This window comes from Anguilla rostrata, chromosome 1 (genome assembly GCF_018555375.3).
Source record: "Anguilla rostrata isolate EN2019 chromosome 1, ASM1855537v3, whole genome shotgun sequence".
Taxonomy (NCBI): domain Eukaryota; kingdom Metazoa; phylum Chordata; class Actinopteri; order Anguilliformes; family Anguillidae; genus Anguilla; species Anguilla rostrata.
In genome coordinates, this window is record NC_057933.1 from 82,051,124 (window position 1) to 82,071,654 (window position 20,531).

Below are 20,531 nucleotides of genomic sequence, written 5' to 3' on the forward strand. Positions count from 1 at the left end.
TGCAAGGGGCTGTGTGGCCACTCTGTACTATACCCTTTTAACAGTGCAACTGGAGGCGCACTTAGGTGTGAAACTGAGTCTCTTCCTGTTTCTCACCTCAGAGCAGCCTTCAGAGAGTGACAAACAGCCAACCACGACACAAACTCTGTGCTTCAGGAGCTGACTAGGCCCTCAGTGTGGGATTTAAACACACAGATGAGAGAATCTGGAGGAATGAGACCATATGGCGGAGATCAGGGTGAAAGAGTCTCTTTTTGTCTTTAACTTCACAGAACTGCTGTCTGTTTCTGCTAGCTTATCCATTTTATGAAGAGCTGTTGGTGGAGGATTTTTCCCAGAGTACTGTAACCCTGCTGCAACATGCATGTTCATGTAACCCTGCTGCAACATGCATGTTCATGTAACCCTGCTGCAACATGCATGTTCCTATAACCCTGCTGCAACATGCATGTTCATGTAACCCTGCTGCAACATGCATGTTCATGTAACCCTGCTGCATACATGCTCCTGTGACACCGTTACACGTTTATATAACCCTGTTACACACACGCTCATAACTCATGTACATGCACATGTACTCTCTCACATTGAATGGCAAGGTTATAATGCAGATTAATGCAGATTGTAATCTCCAAACTCAGGTAACTTTTAAAAGCAAGGTCCAAAATCTTTTAAAACAGTGTTTTAGCTTTACATTTTACATTGCCTTGTTGTATTGACCCCATTTTTACTTTCAGACTGTTTAGCTATTTGAAAGAATGCATATTTTTATTTGTTTTCTTTACATACATTGTTTTATTATGTGTATCAATGTATTATGGTTTATTTGAGCATTGAAAAGCACTGTGAACCTCAAAACTCTGTTCTGAAAAAATATTATCATTATTTTCTTTATATGACCATCATGATTTGCCTGCAAACGCCCCCCCACAAAAAAAAAATAAAAAAAATAAAATAAAATAAAATAAATTAAATAATATTCATATAAATTCCATTTTCATGTGTGGGCATCTATTTCATCTCTGTGAAATGTGAAAGATACAATAATCCAATCGGCTGTAGTAAAAATCAACTTTATGAAGTATAAGCATTGAAATGCAACTAATTATGTGCATGAAGGACCATATAACAGGCAAAGCCAAACCAAAGTTCTAAAAGGTCACATGAACATCAACCACAGATACAGTGCTGCACCACCCCAACTGAACTGAGGTGTGAAATAAAATAAAGAATAGTACACGCTGCAGGAAGTGAGCAGCACTTTAACTGTCTGTGGTCAGGGTGGCACTCCTCTGAAATTAGGCAGCTTCACCCACAGCCGCGCCCGCTACTCCTCTGCACAAAAGAGCCAAGCAGGGGCACCTCACAGTACCCGCTTTGGGACCCCAGAGCTATGATACTTTCACAAAGACAACTACGCCTGTGTGCTCCTTACATCTTCTGCAAAAGTAAGTGCAATCTATATGTTGATCTGGGGGTTATAGGCAAGGCTACAGCAGCAAAATATTGTCATTCGCATTGGAACATGGTTCCGTCTTTTGTTCTGGCTTTTAAACTACTGTTAACATATTTTACACAGCTGTGATGCTCATGTATCTCTTTAATGTTTTTATATTCATTATTGTGTACCAATATGTCAAATTACACAGTGAAGTTACTTTCTTGTAAAATAATCTTAGTTGTCGATAGTTTGATTTTATATTGCCATTCTGCAACCATGTTAAACTGCATGGGCTGCTGCCTGTCTTGGCCAGGACACTCTTGAAAAAGATATTTTTAATTTCAACAATAATCTCCCTGGTTAAATAAAACTGTAATAATATTTACAAATAGAAACAATTATTATTCAAGCTTTGCATACATCACAGTCAGTCTGCCATGTTCAGAAATATGAGCCTGTCAGCAGGGCCATTTCAGACAGTTTGAAAACCGTTAAGATCACACCTCCTCTACCAGCATAAGTGCACAATATAGCCCTGCTTTATTCTTAATGGCTGTTAGCACATTTTTTCATTGAGTTGTAAAATAATGTATATGATTCAGTAGAGTGCCTTGATAGAAGTTGAGAGAAGATGTCTTTGATTTTTGCATGCATACATTTATTGCAATTTTTTAAAGAGTGGAGAAATTTAAGTACAGTGTTGTTGTTCACTGATCTACCGATTACAGCGAGTGCTTTATTCTGTGCTAATCTAGTGATCCTAATGGAGATCAGTCTCTCTCACTGCTGAAAGGTGGCTATGTGACCAGTGGGGAAATCATGCACAGCATTTGTTAAAACAGTAAATTGGCTTTCTTAAAATTAAAATTATGTAAAATAAAATTAAAAAATATATATATATATATATATTTATATATATCATTGCATACTGAAAGTAACTCTTCATTTTATTACTTTCCATGCTATCTGTTAAACGCTGAATATCAGTGATTTTTTGGTTATGGCTTAAAAAACAAAAGGCAATAATATAAGTTATGTTTTTTATATATATGTTCAGGCCGATGCAGCCATGCTCCAAACAACCTCAACAGTATTTTTGTAAGCTCTTCTCTCTGCCTAAGGTACAAAATTTAGTTACTTCAGTTCTGCTTATTAATGCCAGTTTACAGGGGTTACAATATCTATCAGAAGCGAAAATCTATTTAGAATTTCTATAATTTCATGTAACCTGTTTAACTCATTAGACAGGGAAAGCAAAAAATTAAAGACATATGTTACAGGAAATGGGAATCTAAATCTTACATACACATATATTGTTTAGATGCCCTACTGGCGGACATCTTTAACTGTTTTAAGCTACACTTGTATGTTGTCTAATCTGTGTTTGTCATTTGTCCGGTTATGTATTGTGTATGCACTGACACTTTTACACAAATGAAGTTCCTAACGCATACATAAAGTTATTTTGAATTTGAATTTGAGATTCTAGGCTGAGCAGAATCTTTTTACATTTGTTTTTTAACACACATCTGCTGTGAAATGTATAGCATACGATTGTGAAATATAGAGCATAGGATTAATCTGAAGTTCCTGTTCATGCTCAGCTCTGCAACAGAGATGAGTAGAGTTATTTGGCTTTATGACATGCACAGAACTGTAAATGAACTGCATTTACTGGTGTGCTCTATTCCTGAAGAATAGATTTTGCCATCATTTCAACTTTTGTGAAACTAAATTTTATTCTTGAAATAATGTGTGTGTGTGTGTGTGTGTGTCTCCTTTGTATAGTCCTCCAGACCCCTGTCTGAAGATATTACAGTCTCATATTGTATTATAGTCTGCGCAGATTATAATCTCTAAACTCAAGTCACTTTTAAAGGTAAGTTCTTAGATGTTTTCAAAACAGTGTTTTAGTACTTAATTTTACATTGCCTTGTTGTATTGAGCCCATATTTATGTTTCTGTCTGGTTTTAAGTATTTGAAAGAATGCATATTTTATTTGTTTTCTTTACATACATTGTTTTTTTTGTGTATCCATGTATTATGGTTTATTTGAGCATTGTAATGCACTGTGAACCTCTAACCTCTGATCTGAAAAATATTATCATTATTTTCTTCGTATGGCCATCATGTTTTGCCTGCATTCCATTTAGTTCACATGTGGGGATCAAGTTCATCTCTGTGAAAGATTCTATAATAATACTATACAATATGTTTTATGTAGTAAAAGTCATCTTTATGAAATATATCAGCATTGAAATGCAACTAATTATGTGCATGAAGGACTGTATAACAGGCAAAGCAAAGCCAGAGTTCTAAAAGGTCGCATGAACACCAACCACAGAAACAGTGCAGCAGCACTGGACACTGAACTGAGATGTGAAATAAAATAAAGAATAGAACAGGCTGCAGGAAGTGAGCAGCATTTTAACTTCCTTCACTGTCTGTGGTCAGGGTGGCACTCATCTGAAATTAGGCAACTTCACCCACAGCCGCGCCCGCTTCTCCTCTGCACAAAAGAGCCAAGCAGGGGCACCTCACAGTACCCGCTTTGGGGCCCCAGAGCAGTGCTCCAGGTGGGGATGGAAACTGCAACCTCAGAGCTCCCAGAGCCACACTCTGGACCCCCAAACCACCATACTGCACTGCTGCCATACACAAAGATACAAAAACTACGCCTGTCCACTCCTTTCATCTTCTGTGAAAGTACAGTGTGTGCAATCTTTATGTTAATAAGCGGGTTATAGGCTAAGTTACAGCAACGTTTTGTTGATGTTTCGGCTTCATGTCAAAATGCATGAAACACGACTGAGCTACGTATGGTAGCAATGGTAAAGCATGCTGTTTGTGGCAGTAAAATTTACCTAGGATGGATAGATGGATGCAATACATTCAATCTACTTGTAGATGGGGCAGTTAGTAAAATAGGGAAGTCCTGTATGTACATTTCAGATCAATTTCTTGGAAGATCTTTTACTAATCTGAATTAAATAATCTGGTTTAGGTAATGGATTTTGTATAGGGCTCCTGAATATATGAGTGTTTACCTGTGCCTGATGCCTATCACACCTTTTACAGTCACTTTTATATTAACTACTGTACATGTAGGGGTGGCACAGTGGTGCAGTGGATAGCACTGTCGCCTCAGTAAGAAGGCACTGGGTTCGAATCTCGGCTTGGGGCCTTTCTGTCTGGAGTTTGCATGTACCTCCGGGTACTCCGGTTGCCTCCCACGGTCCAAAAACATGCAAATAGGCCAATTGGAGACTCTAAATTGCCCATAGGTATGAATGTGTGAGTGAATGGTATGTGTTCCCTGCGATAGATTGGCAGCCTGACCAGAGTATATTCCTGCCTCTCGCCCAATGCATGCTTGGATAGGCTCCAGCACCAGCTCCAGCTCAGGATAAGCGGGTGTAGATAATGGATGGATAGATGGATGTATTGGAATAGGCAAAGCCTCAGATCGTAGCATCAGTTCGTGTTGTAATCCAGAATCATTTTTGTAAACATAGTAGTTATGTTTATTTTATAAGCGTAATGTGCAAAAATCAACATAATTATTGACATCTGAATTTCAATAATACAGTGGGGGCAAAGAAATGAGAATTACCCAGTCTTTTTGAAAAGGCACTACTGTTCCAGTCCAGACACAAAGCAAACGACACTGTATATTTTATTCAAATGTTTGTATCTGATAAAATCTAAAATGAGTATGACATTCAGGAAGTGAGTCAGATCTGTAACACATTCTACTTTTATATTTAGTGTGAAGCATTTTATTTGCGATCATATTCAGCCACACTGCTCTGTCTGCAAGGCTGTTTAATACTAATGGCACATTAACAAACCACTGAGGCCAGATCAGAATTATCTCCTGGTAAGTGTATTATCATATTATTTCATTCAGTCAAAACTACATCATGATATTTTGTGGTGCAAGAAGATTAAACTTGAATCAAATATAAAATAAAATGCATTTTCTGACTAGAAATGATTGCTGCTTCTTCCATACAAATATCATTCATCAAGTAAAATGCTGTTTGAGTCTCTGCTTTCTGGAATCATTGTGAGCTCTTCATAAAACCCAAAGCATTTTTAGGCATTAGCAGCACATTAACTTACTGTGTGTGCTTGTGTAGTAATTGTTATTCTGTTATTTCTGCAAATTAAGAGAATACTCTGACAGTCTTTGTTTGTGCTGTTCATTTTCACAGTGTAAATAATAATCAAGAGCTGTACATGTGTATTTGGATAAATATTTTCAATCTGATGCAGCCATGCTCTTCAATACCTTGTTGGTAATCATCCTCTCTGTGTCAGGTAAATTGTTTTTTTTTTTCCAAATGTAGTTCTGATATTTCAGTCTACATATAAAGTATTTATCAGCATGTGTTCCTATTTATTAGTCTCTCTTCATTATCTCAATCAGAAGCAAAAGTGAATACATTTAAATTGCTTTAAGGAATGTATATAATAATATAAAATAATGTTCTACAGTACATTAGTTTAGAGTAGTGCAATGTTTCTCATCTGAAAAGAGAGGGAAAAAGAGAGAACCTTTAAGATGAAGTTTCTCTTCACACTCTGCGTTGAAACTGAGACAGAGGCATGATATAAATATCTGTGGCTGTACTAGATGATTGGAGATGTTGATTGTGCATGTTGCATTCTTAGAATGACGAAACAAGTATTCCGGTGCCACGTTTTAATGAAAGCAGTTTGTTTCACTGCAAGCAAAACATAACAGTTTTCCGCCGAAGTATATGCAGACAATTGCTCTTAACTTGCTTGGTTTGCTACTACATTCTAGCAAAGCTAGCTACTAAGCAAGACTTCCTGTACCTGCGAATCTCACATTGATCGGCGGCTACTGCCATCTACTGACATCAGTTAGTATTGAAATACAAGTACAATTATTGATGTTCCATTGTTTGGAGGGTTAGGTGCACTTGCTTTAAAGTTTGTAATTGAATCTCTTAGCTGTCATGTTGCGAACAAATCTGTGTTTTAAAGGATTTCTGAGCAGTGTGTTTGTGTGTGCGTGCGTGAATTTGTGTGTGTGTGCGTGTGTGTGTGTGTGTGCATTTGCATATGTGTGCGCATGTGTGGGGTATGTATGTGTATGTATACATGTGTTCGTGTGATGTGTCCGCATGTGTGTGTGCGTGCATCTGTGTGTGTGTGTATGTGCATATGTGTGTCTGCATGTGTGTGTGTGCTGGGTGTTTGTATTTTCAGGTTTCTGAGCAAGGAGGGATGGGGCGTGACTTACCCCCTGAGAGAATCTGTGCCTTAAAGGGTCTTCAGTAGACATGAGCTGCACTTACTCATATCCCACCTGACAGAGTGCAGAAAACATTCTGGGTTTTTCCCCAGAGACGGTCTACATGACCTGTCCCAGGACTCAGAGTACTCTCACCGTGTGGAGTACCTGGGAAACAGAACAGTGACTGTGCTTTCAGAATAAACCAACTGAGAATAAGTGATTCAGGAACATACCGATTCAGGATCCTGACCGCCCGTAATAATTTTACTGGACCTCCTGGTGTCACTTTGGGAAGTCACTGGTAATTATTTTATGATATAAACTCAGAGGATTCTCTACCCACAAGTATGACTGGAAACTTTTTTACAGGTTTAATTTGCTATTTGCAGATCTACAGGTGATGGTGTATCCTGACACAGTCACAGAGGGACAGAGTGTGAGACTGAACTGTAGCACCACCTGCACTCTGACTGGCAGCCCAGCCTTCATCTGGAACAGGGACGGATCTCCTCTGTCCTTCACTGATCAGAGTCACCAGTTCACAGCCAGCAGTAAAGACCGAGGCCGCTACTCCTGTGCTGTGAAAGGCTATGAATTCAGTCCCTGCAGTGGCTCTTAATGTGAGATGTGAGTACAAGGGGCCAAACTTGTGTGTTTCACCTTATTTGTTATTTTCAAAATTCAATCTCACAGTTTTGAAAGTTCTCAGCCTTCATCATCAACTAAATTGTACAGATCATACCATGCTGCATGTAAATGTACTGACATTAAAGCATTGGATTAATCTTCAATATCTGAAAACATTCCATGATGCAATGATTTGAAAACATGACGTATGCCTGAGACAGGTTTAAATTTCACATGAAACTACAAATTATTGTTCCCTCTTTCAGATCCTCCGAAGAGCGTCTCAGTATCAGTGAGCCCCTCTGGTGAAATAGTGGAGGGCAGTTCAGTGACTCTGACCTGCAGCAGTGATGCCAACCCACCAGTGCAGAGATACACCTGGGTTAAGAAGAATGACACAGGAGTCTGGCAGGCAGGATCTGGACAGAGTTTGAACTTTTCTAACTTTAGATACTGGAACAGAGGGCAGTACTACTGTGAGGCACAGAACAGACTTGGAGCTCAGAATGCTTCTGCTCTACTGGTCACAGTGCAAGGTAGGGCCAGAACATATTTTATACAATATTTTATCTGACGCTGATTATGATCCTGAGGCTACAAAGCAATGCTGATCATAATATTGGTGCTACAATCCGAACCGGATCATGGTAGATAATGATGATGAGCAGTGTAACTAAAAGTATCATGATGCCAGCATTGAATTCAGTAAAATTCAAATGTACAGAAATTTCTAGTAAAGGTAGGCATATAAGGGGTGTATTTAAACATTTATAAACTTTCGCCTTAAGGACCTTGGTGAGGCATGTTGTGAAATGAACACTGCTATATCATAACTGACAGGGCTACATCTCTCTGACTTTGCTTAGGAGGTCAGTCACTGATCGCGGGTGCAGCTGTGGGAGTGGCTGCCATTTTGGCTCTTGTGTTTCTGGGTGTTGTGTGCATGAGGTACGTGGCTGAAAATGAGTCGGTTTGTGGGCCAGTGTGAATTACTGTTTGTCTGATTTAGACTCATAGTTTAAAACGAGTGTACATTTCTGTAGAATCTTGTTGTCATGCACTAACTACATTACATCATGCTGATGCCATATCCCCCCTCTAATGTCTGATTAGAGCTAGACCATTACATTATTAGTCATTTTATTTTATTGCGATGTCAATTTTCATACACTTTGACTGATAGGTTTTAGTGTCCAAATAAGTTTAATATCAGACCTGTATTATGGGGTTACAAAATCCCATTAAAGCTTGTTCTTAATATGAATCATGTGGACAGCTGCAGGCCATAATGAAGTGTTGACAAACACATCAATTTGCCCTTGAGCTGCAGTCAGTGTTGGTTTGAATAAAGCAGAACTACATTTACTGGGCAGGAAGAAGCTTCTCGTAACTCAGGTCATTTCCTGTGACCAAATGACATCTGAATAATAAAAATATGCACATACATGGCACTACTGCCTCAGCAATACACATCATTCAAACAAATGCTAATTGTTGTTTGCACAACAGGGGGCTCTTTAGAGATTTGTCAGAAGGTAGATTTACTTTTTATTTTTATTATTTTTTCTGAATAATCAGGAGGAGAAAATCAACAAATGAGACAGAAGGGGACAGGCAGGTGAGTCAGTGAAATCATATGTGCATACATGTATTTATCTAGGAAAACGAAATTCGAAACACTTTCTATGATGCCTGTCTATAATACATTATATACTACTTATGTAGTATGCTCATAATACAGTACAAAAAGACTGTTTAACATTCATAATGCTTTATAACAGTAGTCATAAGACATGATTTATTTATTTATTTATATAGCACCTTTCTTACAAATATGTAGAAAGCATAGCAGTGAGTGCCATATGGCCTTGAAGGTTTAGCAGATTATCTACAGAGGGTATTATCTTCTCTGTGTCATTTTTCAGTGTGTTGACATGCTTAATGGAAATATTTCAGGAGTTAATTATGTGTATTCCCCTATAAAGGACAGTTTCGGTTTCTCAAATGGGTTTGTAGTATATGACAGAAACATGCTACACCGTACAATATTGCTTTTGTGCATATAATAATCTGTTCATTACATACAGAGGCAGGGAGAGTGACTTGCACTTTATGTGTTGCATTCACCTGATTTCAGTGAATAAATACAAAGAGATAATTATTGTGATGAAGGTGTATTGCTATTGGTTATTGAAAATATATGCTTTGAAATGAATGGAGTATTTCAGTGTGAAATCTTTCCAAGATGTTAAGAAAACCCACTGTAAAATTGGTCATGTTAGAGAGAAAATAAGTTGTATTAAGTGTATTACATTTGTATGTCTGGTTCAGCTGATATTTAACTGCTGATGGCATTTATTTGAAAATGAAACATTGATTCATTAGCTGATTTTTTTATATCAGGTTAAATGCATGTTTTGTCGTTAATGGGGGCGAGTAGCTCACTCCAGCTCTGAGGAGCTCACTGAAATGAACAGGACCTTTCTGTGGAACTTTCCCATCCTTCTCCTGCCTCTTTTCTTTACCCTGCAGGGGAATAAAAGCCCCATTTTTGGCAACATCTCAGGGATGGCAATGAGTCACACTGGAAGACAGGACAGAGACGACGGTGAAGTTCCCCTCTACCTCTCTGTGTTTCCCACTAACATCCGCAACAAGGAGCAGGTTCTGTACTCCATTGTTCAGTACGCCAGCATCCAGATCCGCCCTCCAGTGCTGCCCCCAGGTGAGAATATCCCACCTTTATACTACCTGTGATGACTGTCGCTGTGTCAGGTCTATTATCTCTCTCCAGCAGCTTTTATCATAGACTGCTCTCTCTGACTGGAGCCAGATGAGGCCTCTATGGAGTCAGCAGGAGAACGACCCTCACTGGACAGACCAGAGTGTCTCACTGGATAGACCAGAGTGTCTCACTGGACAGACCAGAGTGTCTCACTGGATAAACCAGAGCGTCTCACTGGACAGACCAGAGTGTCTCACTGGACAGACCAGAGTGTCTCACTGGATAAACCAGAGTGGCTCACTGAATAAACCAGAGTGTCTCACTGGACAGACCAGAGTGTCTCACTGGATAAACCAGTGTGTCTCACTGGACAGACCAGAGTGTCTCACTGGATAAACCAGAGTGGCTCACTGGATAGACCAGCGCATCTCACTGGATTGACCAGAGTGTTTCACTGGATAAACCAGAGTGGCTCACTGGATAGACCAGAGTGTCTCACTGGATAAACCAGAGTGGCTCACTGGATAGACCAGAGTGTCTCACTGGACAGACCAGAGTGTCTCACTGGGGAGAGCTGAGATGGTTGTGCTGTGATTTATATTGGAAAAAAACAAATAATTATTTAGATTCTAGCCGTAGTAGATGTGCTACATTTACATCAGCGTGTACAATATTAGAAATTAATGATAGCCAAAAAACGTGCATCCATAACATTTGGACATGTAAGCATGTACAAACCAAACCCTGGAAACAAAATACAAATGAGCATTTCAGAGAAAAATGCAAATGAGAATTTCTGAGATTCCAGTACTTCTCAGTACATCTGTAACAGTTTATATATTTATGTGTTTGTAGGACCGGGTGTTGCTTTGATGCACACTTTCTATATTTTGGTTGTTTGTTTGTTGCAGTCCCAAAGCACAGTTCAAGTATTTTAAAATGTTGTAATCTCTCGCTGCTGCTTTGCTAAGAACTTCTCTGCCTGGTCAAAAGAAGAACGTGGTAACACGAGGACTGGATGTATTGCTGATCTAGATTCATTATTTGGTTTTTTCTGCTTGGCAACTTTCTTCTCTTTTGTACCTTACTGAACCCGTGTTTAGCAGTTGTCTATGACCATGAAATGCACTTTTTTGTACGTCGCTTTGGATAAAAGCGTCTGCCAAATGAATGTAATGTAATGTTTTAATCTCCTTGCTGGGTGACCTCAGCCTATGACATCACAGTGATGTAATGTTTTCCAAAATTCCAGATAACTGTTCTGTGGCTAAAGCTTCTGCTTGTGCTTCATGTTGCAAGGTGTGTCTAAATGTGATAAAGGCTCAGGCAGGATTGACTTAAATGAGAATGAGAATGTCTGTGACTTTAATAGAGTCTAAATGCGCTGTTTTCTCCATGCAGGTCACCAGCACCATCCGTAAAGGAAGACTGTGTTCTCTACAGCAGCGGTCCCCAACCTTTTTAGCGCCAAGGACCGGTTTAATGTCAGACAATATTTTCACGGACCGGCCTTTAAGGTGTGGCGGATAAATACAACAAAATAAAACGATACGACCGGCATAAAAACTGTGGTATATTGTAAATATAATAATAAACGTGAATCCACTGTGTACTCGTATGCAACTTTATTAGCAGCGTCCTCGTAGCATCGCGCCAACAACATAACATGAGTAACATCCTCTCTGCCCCCTAACGCTCTCTGGTCGCTATGGTAACGCTTAAACATGCCTTAAAAATAAGATACAGATACACTACAAAAACGAACATAAAGTGCATGAAAATTTTAACTCATCATAACGCTAAATCAATGGGAGCCCTGAGCTTGTTTCTCTGCAACGAGACGGTCCCATCTAGGGGTAATGGGAGACAATGACACCCGAAGTGTGTTGCTTATGTCCAGGCTACTCCGTAGTTTTGTTTTGGTTGCTGTCACTGCAGAAAACCCCACTTCACACAGATAGGATGTCGGAAATGGCAACAGGGTTTTCAGTGCTGTTGTGGCGATCTCAGGGTATTCTGCCATGACTGTAATCCAGAACACCAGCAGAGTTGTTGTTTCGAACATACTTTTAAGGCCGCCGTCATTTGCGTCTGTTTTTTTACTCATTTTGCTTGCTTGTGGGTTAAATTTTAGCGTTAACGTATCACGTGACCGAGATGTAACGGAGAGAATCCGGTCATTTTTCAAAATAAAACATCGTTCAGACTCAGATAATAAATAAAACTGAAATAATGTAAGTTATTTATTCTTTCTTGTGCGGCCCGGTACCGGTCCGTGGCCTGGGGGTTGGGGACCACTGCTCTACAGCACACTTCGAAAACTGGACAAGTGAAAATAAACCAGGAAGATATCTTGCTTCATAAACTGTGGACCAATGCTGGTTATTCAATGTCAATTTGGACATTTCTTTTAATGTGTAAGCATTTCCTGTGTTTTTTCTTGAACTTTAAACAGCAAATTGTCTGCAAAGTAATTATCAAGCGGTATGAACCAAACATTTCCTTCACTGGATGATACATTTAAGAGTATTTATTAAAACCAGTGAACATAAACTCTCCTCATGAACTCAGGTCACATGACTGTGCCTTTGTCACATGACCAGGATGGCTGTGGCTATTGGAGTCTGCAAAGATGTACCCAGAATGGATCATTCCTTTGGCATTTACATGCATAACAGCTCATGCCTTCATTTTGTACACAAAGTATTACCATGATGTTGGTGCCTGAAAGCCATTATCTTTTGCTGAATGTATTCGTTGGCCAAATATACTGGAGAAATGGGCTTTATATGTAATTCAAAGATTATTATTATTTTTTTATTAATACTTGCATAACATTTACTATTACAAACATTCTTGTGCACATTTTGTGATTATATTATTCTTATTACTGAACTGATCCCGTGTAGAGTGTAAACTCACATAATTTAAATTTGTTCTTCACATTCATAGTGTTCATTTTTTTTTTTTGGTTTTTGTATGACGAAACGTTAGAGCGTACCATTAATTTTTTAACCAATCATTCAATGAAACAAACAAAAAAACATATGCTTGAAGAATTTTGTGAGTAGACCATGTACTGTAGGTGTTACCCCCTGAGTTCTGCTGATGGAATAGAACATGTGCAGGTACAGCACTAAATGGGCCTTTGACCCTCTGACCTTTAAAAAAAAACATCTCACAGGGTCTGCAGGATTTCCAAATGAGAAAAGGCTAATATATATATATATATATAATATCTTTAAAAAAACTGTAAAAAAAAGAATCTGTAACACCCAGATTCATGTAGGTCACACTTGTGGCAGTGAAATTAACCTCAGGAGGAGAGATGAATGCAGTGCATTTCGTTTGCCTGTAGATGGCACTATTACTGCAGCATGTGAGTCCTGTATGAGTGTTTCAGATTAATTTCTTGCAAGATCTTTTACTAAACTGAATTAAATAATCTGGTTTAGGTAATGGATTTTGCATGGGGCTCCTGAAGTATGTGTGTTTACCTGTGCCTGATGCCTATCACACCTTTTACAGTCTCATTAAAATGAATCTCTGAATTCATTTCATGAATCTCTAAAATGAAAATGAAAATGATTTTACAGACTGATTATACTGTACATGTACTGGAATAGGCCAAGCCTCAGGCCTTAGCAACAGTTAGCAGATAACTAGTAGATAACTAGTTAACTAACTAGCTTACTGCTGGTAGCTTTAGTGCACTTTGCCAATGCAGTCACAGATGTTTCAGTTCAGTCATGCACATGCAGCTGGAAGCATATTTTTATTCGTTATTGCTTTTTTATATCTCATGAATATAATGGTCATTTTGCTAGATACAGATGTACTGACATATATCTATATTTTGAAAACAGAAACAATGACTGTTATTTTGACATCTGTGAATGGAAGAAAGGTCTCTGCTAAATTGATACATGTGCTTATTTATGCGCATGCGTGCACATGAAAGTGTGTGTGTGTGTGTGTGTGATTATATCTGTCTGCAAGGGCATGTGTATTCAGGAATACTTAAAAATGCAAAGTTTGACTTCATTACTCCATTTATGTCAGAATGATTAATATCTGGAATCATTTTTGTAAACATAATTGTTATGTTTATTTTATAAGCGTAATATGCAAACATAAACATAGTTACAAATGATTCTGATGAAGAGCAGCCGTTCTCATTGATATTGATATTTAAATCTTCATTTATCTCAATTTCAATGACACAGTGGGGCGTGAGAAATGAGAATTACCCAGTCTTTTTTAAAAGGCAATACTGGTCCAGTCCATACACAAAGCAAACGACTGTGTTCATTTTCTTCAACCGTTTTTATCTGATAAAATCTAAAATGTGCATGACTTTTAGGAAAAAAGGGGAAGTGAGTCAGTTCTGCAACAGCACATTCTACTTTTATATTTTGTGTGAAGCACTTTCTTCACAGTCACATTCAGCCACACTGCTCTGTCTGTAAGGCTGTTTTATACTAATGGCTCATTAGCAAAGCACTGAGGCCAGATCAGAACTCTCTCCTGGTAAGTGCATTATCATATTATTTCATTTAATCAAAACTATATCACAATATTTTGTGGTGCAAGAAGATTGAACTTGGATAAATCAAAAAATAAAATGTATTTTCAGACTAGAAATGCTTGCTGTTTCTTCCATATAAATATCAATTGTCAAGTAACATCCCATCTGAGTCTTTGCTGTCTGGACTGTGTGAGCTCTTCATAAAAAAGGGAGTATTTAGGGACATTAGCAGCACACACTCACTGTGTGCGTTTGTGTAGTATTTGTTAGTCTGGTATTTTTGCTAATAAATAGAATACTCAGAGAGTCTCTATTTCTACTGTTCATTTTCACAGTGTAAATAATAATCAAGACCTGTATATGTGTATTTGGATAAATATTTTCAATCTGATGCAGACATGCTCTTCAATACCTTGTTGGTAATCATTCTCTCTGTGTCAGGTAAATTGTTTGTGTGTTTTTTTCCCCAACTGTCTACATATACAGTATTTATCAGCATGTGTTCCTATTCATTAGTCTCCCTTCATAAACTCAATCAGAAGCAACAAAAGTGAATGCAGTTAAAATGCATTAAAGAATGTATATAATTAATATAAAATAATGTTCTACAGTACATTAGTTTAGAGTAGTGCAACATCGCTCATCTGAGAAGAGAGGGGATATAAGATAAAACTGATAAGATGAAGTTCCTCTTCATACTCAGCATTGAAACTGAGACAGAGGCATGATATAAATATCTGTGGCACGTTTAAATTAAAACCAGTTTGTTTTCACTGTAAGCAAAACATAACAGTTTTCAGCCAACGGTATACGCAGACACTCGCTCATAACTAGCTTGGTTTGCTACTACATTCTAGCAAAGCTAGCTACTAAGGAAGACTTCCTGTACCTGCGAATCTCACATTGATCGGAGGCTACTGCCATCTACTGACATAAGTTAGTATTGAAATACAAGTACAATTATTGATGTTCCATAGTTTTGGAGAAGTTAGGTGCACTTGTTTTAAAGTTTTGTTAATTGTATCCCTTAGCTGTCATGTTGCCAACACATCTGTGTTTTAAAGGATTTCTGAGCAGTGTGTTTGTGTGTGTGAGTGTTTGCATGCGTGAATTTGTGTGTGTGTGTGTGTGCGTGCATTTGCATATGTGTGCGCATGTGTGTGTGTGTGTGTATGTATACTTGTGTTTGTGTGTATGTGTGTGCATGTGTGTGTGTGTGTGTATATGTATACATGTGCATGTGTGTGTCTGCGTGTGTATGTGTGTGTGTGGATGTTCGTGTATGTGTCTGCATGTGTATGTGTGTGTGCGCCCGTGCGCGCGCGTGTGTGTGTATTTTTCAGGTGTTCTGAGCCAGAGGGGATGGGGAGTGACTTACACCCCTGAGAGAATCTGTGCCTTAAAGGGGTCTTCAGTAGACATGAGCTGCACTTACTCATATCCCACATCTCACACAGTGCAGACAACTTGGTTTATTCACTGGAATGAGCCACAGGAGCCTGAGGACCTGTCCAAGGACCCAGAGTACTCTCACCGTGTGAAGTACCTGGGGAATCAGAACAGTGACTGCACTTTCAGAATAAAGCAACTGAAAGAAAGTATTTCAGCAATATATCGCTTCAGGTTCCTGACTGACCGTTATGGTGAAAAATATACTGGTCATCCAGGAGTCTCACTGACAGTTACAGGTAATTCTAAACTTGCTTTATATACTATGAACTGTCAGTACTCCTAATCATTTTCTAATAGAAACAGGTTTATTTATCATGTTGATTCTAGTGTGCAGGTCTTCCGGTGAAAGTGATGGGGAATGAGGAACAGAGTATAACACTGACCTGTAGCAGCACCTGCACTTTGAGAGGCAGCTCAACCTTTACCTGGTACAAGAATGGAAAAGCTGTGCCCTATCAAAATAAATACTCCCTCAATGTAGCCAGCACTGATGATACAGATCTCTACTCCTGTGCTACAGGAAGAGTCACTTCCCCTGCAGTCAATGTGAAATGTGAGTGTCTGCCCACCTTCTGTTTTACTGGGAAATAATGCATGCAGGGCCGGCCCGAGGCATAAGCGAACTAAGCGGCTGCTTAGGGCCCCCGTGGCCACCAGGGGGCCCCCATGTGGGATTCATCCCTTATCGCAAAACCAGTGGTAGTAATTTAAAACGGAATGACAACCAAATATTTCATAACAATGTAATGTAAGACAGATTTTACAAAACCCAGGAAGAGGATTCGTCTGTCCAACTATGCTGTCCAAGCACAACATCTTACATCTCTGTATAGTGCAAAGGCGTAAGGTGCTACATTGCCAGTTTAAAAAAGGGGCAGGCATGTCTGAATTGTCATGTGCCTTCTTTGTTAAGAAAACATTGGGTAGCATTGCTTTGGAATACAGCTTCTTTAATTTCGGTGAGGAAAGATATATAGTTTGTAGTACAGTAACCTGGCGTCATTTTGATATCAATACTTTTAATCGCCTAGATTTAGCCAGTTTGAATGCATGACTTTTAGACAGTGCTTTGTATGTGTGAGTAACTTAGCATTCTTGTACACTGAAAATGTGTTTTTTATGAGATAATACAATGCCCTGTAGATGGCGGTATCACCCTTTATCAGCCACCAGATATTTTTTAAAAGAGTGGGAAATGACTGCATGTTTTCACCACGTTATGCCAGCCAATGCAGAGAAAATTCGGCTGACGACCAACCACAAGAAATGTAACAAGTAATGTCAGTTGTCAATAGAAATGTATTTGAGTAAAAAGTACATCATTTCTTTATCGATGTATTGGAGTAGAAAGTGAAAGTTGCCAATATTGTTCATACTCAGCAACAGTACAAAGTTTCCAATATCCTACATAAGTACAGCAACAAAGTACATGTACTAGGTTACTTACCACCACTGTACAAAAATAACAAAACAAGCATTTTGGCACAAGCAATGCATGGCCCTAATCCTCCTAGTGACCATTAACTTTCTGCTCATGTTTCCTTGTGTTATTGATTATTAGTGCACATTATGTCCGTTAAAAAAATCATTTTTATCACCTTGCTGGATATTCTACTGTAGAATAGAAGTGTGTTGAGTTACATTCTGTTTTCTTTTTTAACCCACTCAGGTTTGAAGGTGGATATAAATTCTGACACAGTGTCAGGGGGAGAGACAGTGGAACTGACCTGTAGAGCAACCTGCACTCGGCTGGGCAACAGCTTCATTTGGTACAAGAATGAGCAGCGTCTGACTGACTACTACAGGTTCTCCCAGTCCTATAGAATTCTTACATTCACAGCCAGAAGTGGAGATACGGGCAGATACTCCTGTGCAGTAAGAGGCAATCAGCATCTTGTTTCCCCCGCCGTGACTCTCAGTGTGAGATGTGAGTGTTTGAGATCACATTTGTGTATTTTACATTCATTTATGCACAAGAACCAAGAGATTCTTCTGAGAGAACAAGCATTCCATTATCAGACAGATTGAGATTTTGGGGTCTCAGTTTACTTCAATCTTTAATTGAAATTCAATTGAAAAGCTGGACCATTTACAGTAATATGCATTCATACATTTATTGTGGGTTCTGTACAATGTGGAATTTTGTTGAATAACTCAGTATATTGTGTTATTGTATTTCTTCTTCTCACTCAGGTGTAAAGGTTGAAATGAAATCTAGCACAGTGAGTGAGGGAGTAAGGGTGACACTAACCTGTAAAATTACCTGCACTGACCTGACTGGCAGCCAAACATTCATCTGGTACAAGAATGGACAATATCTGTCTCACACCACCCAGAAATATCAAAATCATGACCTTCAGTTCATAGCCAGCAGTGGAGATGCAGGCAGCTACTCCTGTGCAATAAGAGGTCATGAGAATCTCCTCTCCACAGCAGTGACTCTCTGTGAGTATTTGAAGACAAACTCATGCGGTTGTACTTTAATGTACCTTTAAAAGACATGAGAACTGGGCAGAAGAGCAACCCACAGATAATGATTAGGAAATGGAAGTTATGTTTAGAAACGATGTCGGATTAAGTTCATTCTAAAAATTGAAAGAAAGTTGGCATTGCAATAATAGCAGTCAAACAAAATGACATATTGGAAACATTGAGGAAAAGGAAACATAGGTAACTGAGGTAAGTGTGAGATCTATATAAAACTGCAGGACCTGTTATTTTCTCTTTCAGATCCTCCCAAAAACATCTCAGTATCAGTGAGCCCCTCTGGTGAAATAGTGGAGGGCAGTTCAGTGACTCTGACCTGCAGCAGCGATGCCAACCCACCAGTGCAGAGATACACCTGGTATAAGAATAATAGAGCTGTGTCCTCAGAGACAGGAGGACCAGAGGACAGGTACACCATTAAAAACATCACACTGCAGGATGCAGGAGAATACTACTGTACGGCAGAGAATGGGATTGGGACAAACAGATCTCTACCTAAACGTCTTGATGTGCAGTGTGAGTATATCAGTGCATCTCAGCTTCTGACACACAGAGCAGAGAATCAGTATCTCCTGAGTGTCTTTGGGTAACTTCACAGCAGTAAGACACTGAGTAAATCAGTCACACTGGCCAGTGGAGGAGAAATCAGATATAATTACATTATGATACAGTGATGAGTCTGATCATACTGACATGTCTTAGGTAAATCGTGTAGTCATTTTGAGTTTGCAAAGGGCAAAAAAGGTACCACATGCTGCTTTTCAACTATAAAAAATGAAGTTATCATTATTAATGAAGAAGCTAAAAAGACATATCTAAATACTGCTGTCACTTTTGAAAACTTGATTCTGCTGTGTCATTTTCCAACTAACAAAAAAAGCTACAGTATATCCAGTTCATTTTGTAACAAAGCATGATATACTGGGATGTTTACTGTAACAGGTTCTGCAGTCCTTTTCCCCACAAACCACACAATCCGTCATTGTTAGAGGCACCAAGGCTTTATTGTGCGCTCGATACCAAAAACACGGAAGCAAAACAAAACACAGACGGTAAGGACGGGGATTAGATGGCATGCCGCTCCCGCGTGCGTCTCTCATTCCAGCACCCCGGTCTCACTGCAGGCAGAGCATATAAACCATTACCAATCAATTGTAACTGCAAACAGGGGTGGTTGTATGCCAGCTATACTGCTCCCACTCCGCCTGCAGATGGCGCCCTAACCACACCACCCCTCCACATCACATTGTGAGATTTCAGCTCCATTATAAACATTACTTAGAAATAAATGTCTCTGCTAGTGTTTTGAGACGCAACACAGTGAGTGAGAAATTATATGGAATTGAGTATATTTTTCTAATGGTTTTAGATGCTCCCAAGAACACCTCAGTGTGATTTTTATTTAAAACTGCAGGACCTGTTATTTTCTCTTTCAGATCCTCCTAAGAGCACCTCAGTATCAGTGAGCCCCTCTGGTGAAATAGTGGAGGGCAGTTCAGTGACTCTGACCTGCAGCAGTGATGCCAACCCACCAGTGCAGAGATACACCTGGTATAAGAATAATAGTGCTGTATCCTCAGAGACAGGAGGACCAGAGGACAGTTACACCATTAAAAACATCACACTGCAGGATGCAGGAGAATACTACTGTGAGGCACAGAATGCGATTGGGAGGAAGAGATCTCCTCCTAAACGTCTTGATGTGCAGTCTGCTCTACAGGTCACAGTGCAAGGTAGGACCAGAACATATTTGATACAATATTTTACGTGATACTGATTATGATCCTTAGGCTACAAAGCAATGCTGATCATGATACAGAGGGTACGATCTGAAATGGATCACAATAGATGATAGTGCAGTGTCACAAAAAATTTCACCATGCCTATGTTGCTTAAAATTCCTATGTACAATAAGTTCTAGTAAAGATAAGCACAGATGGGTATTTTTTTTCATTCATAAACTTTCACCTTACAGCCATTGGTGCGGCTGTCAAATGAACA

General features: G+C 39.1%; 1 protein-coding gene across 13 annotated transcripts in view; it reads left to right on the top strand.

Moving 5' to 3' along the window:
- LOC135238005 (B-cell receptor CD22-like) overlaps positions 1 to 20,531 on the top strand; it is a 93,280-nt gene that overhangs the window by 39,479 nt on the left and 33,270 nt on the right. For 2 of the 13 annotated variants that reach the window (XM_064305624.1, XM_064305634.1), the window contains exons 3-5: positions 17,713 to 17,970; positions 18,237 to 18,488; positions 19,967 to 20,263. The exons of 4 other annotated variants lie outside the window; for them this stretch is intronic. In XM_064305624.1, the coding sequence (XP_064161694.1) occupies positions 17,713 to 17,970; positions 18,237 to 18,488; positions 19,967 to 20,263 (807 nt within the window). Of the gene's footprint in view, positions 1 to 8,204; positions 8,287 to 8,916; positions 8,957 to 9,870; positions 10,195 to 17,712; positions 17,971 to 18,236; positions 18,489 to 19,966; positions 20,264 to 20,531 lie in introns of those variants that run through there. 7 more of the 13 variants (XM_064305667.1, XM_064305683.1, XM_064305641.1 and 4 more) reach the window with 6 other exon arrangements.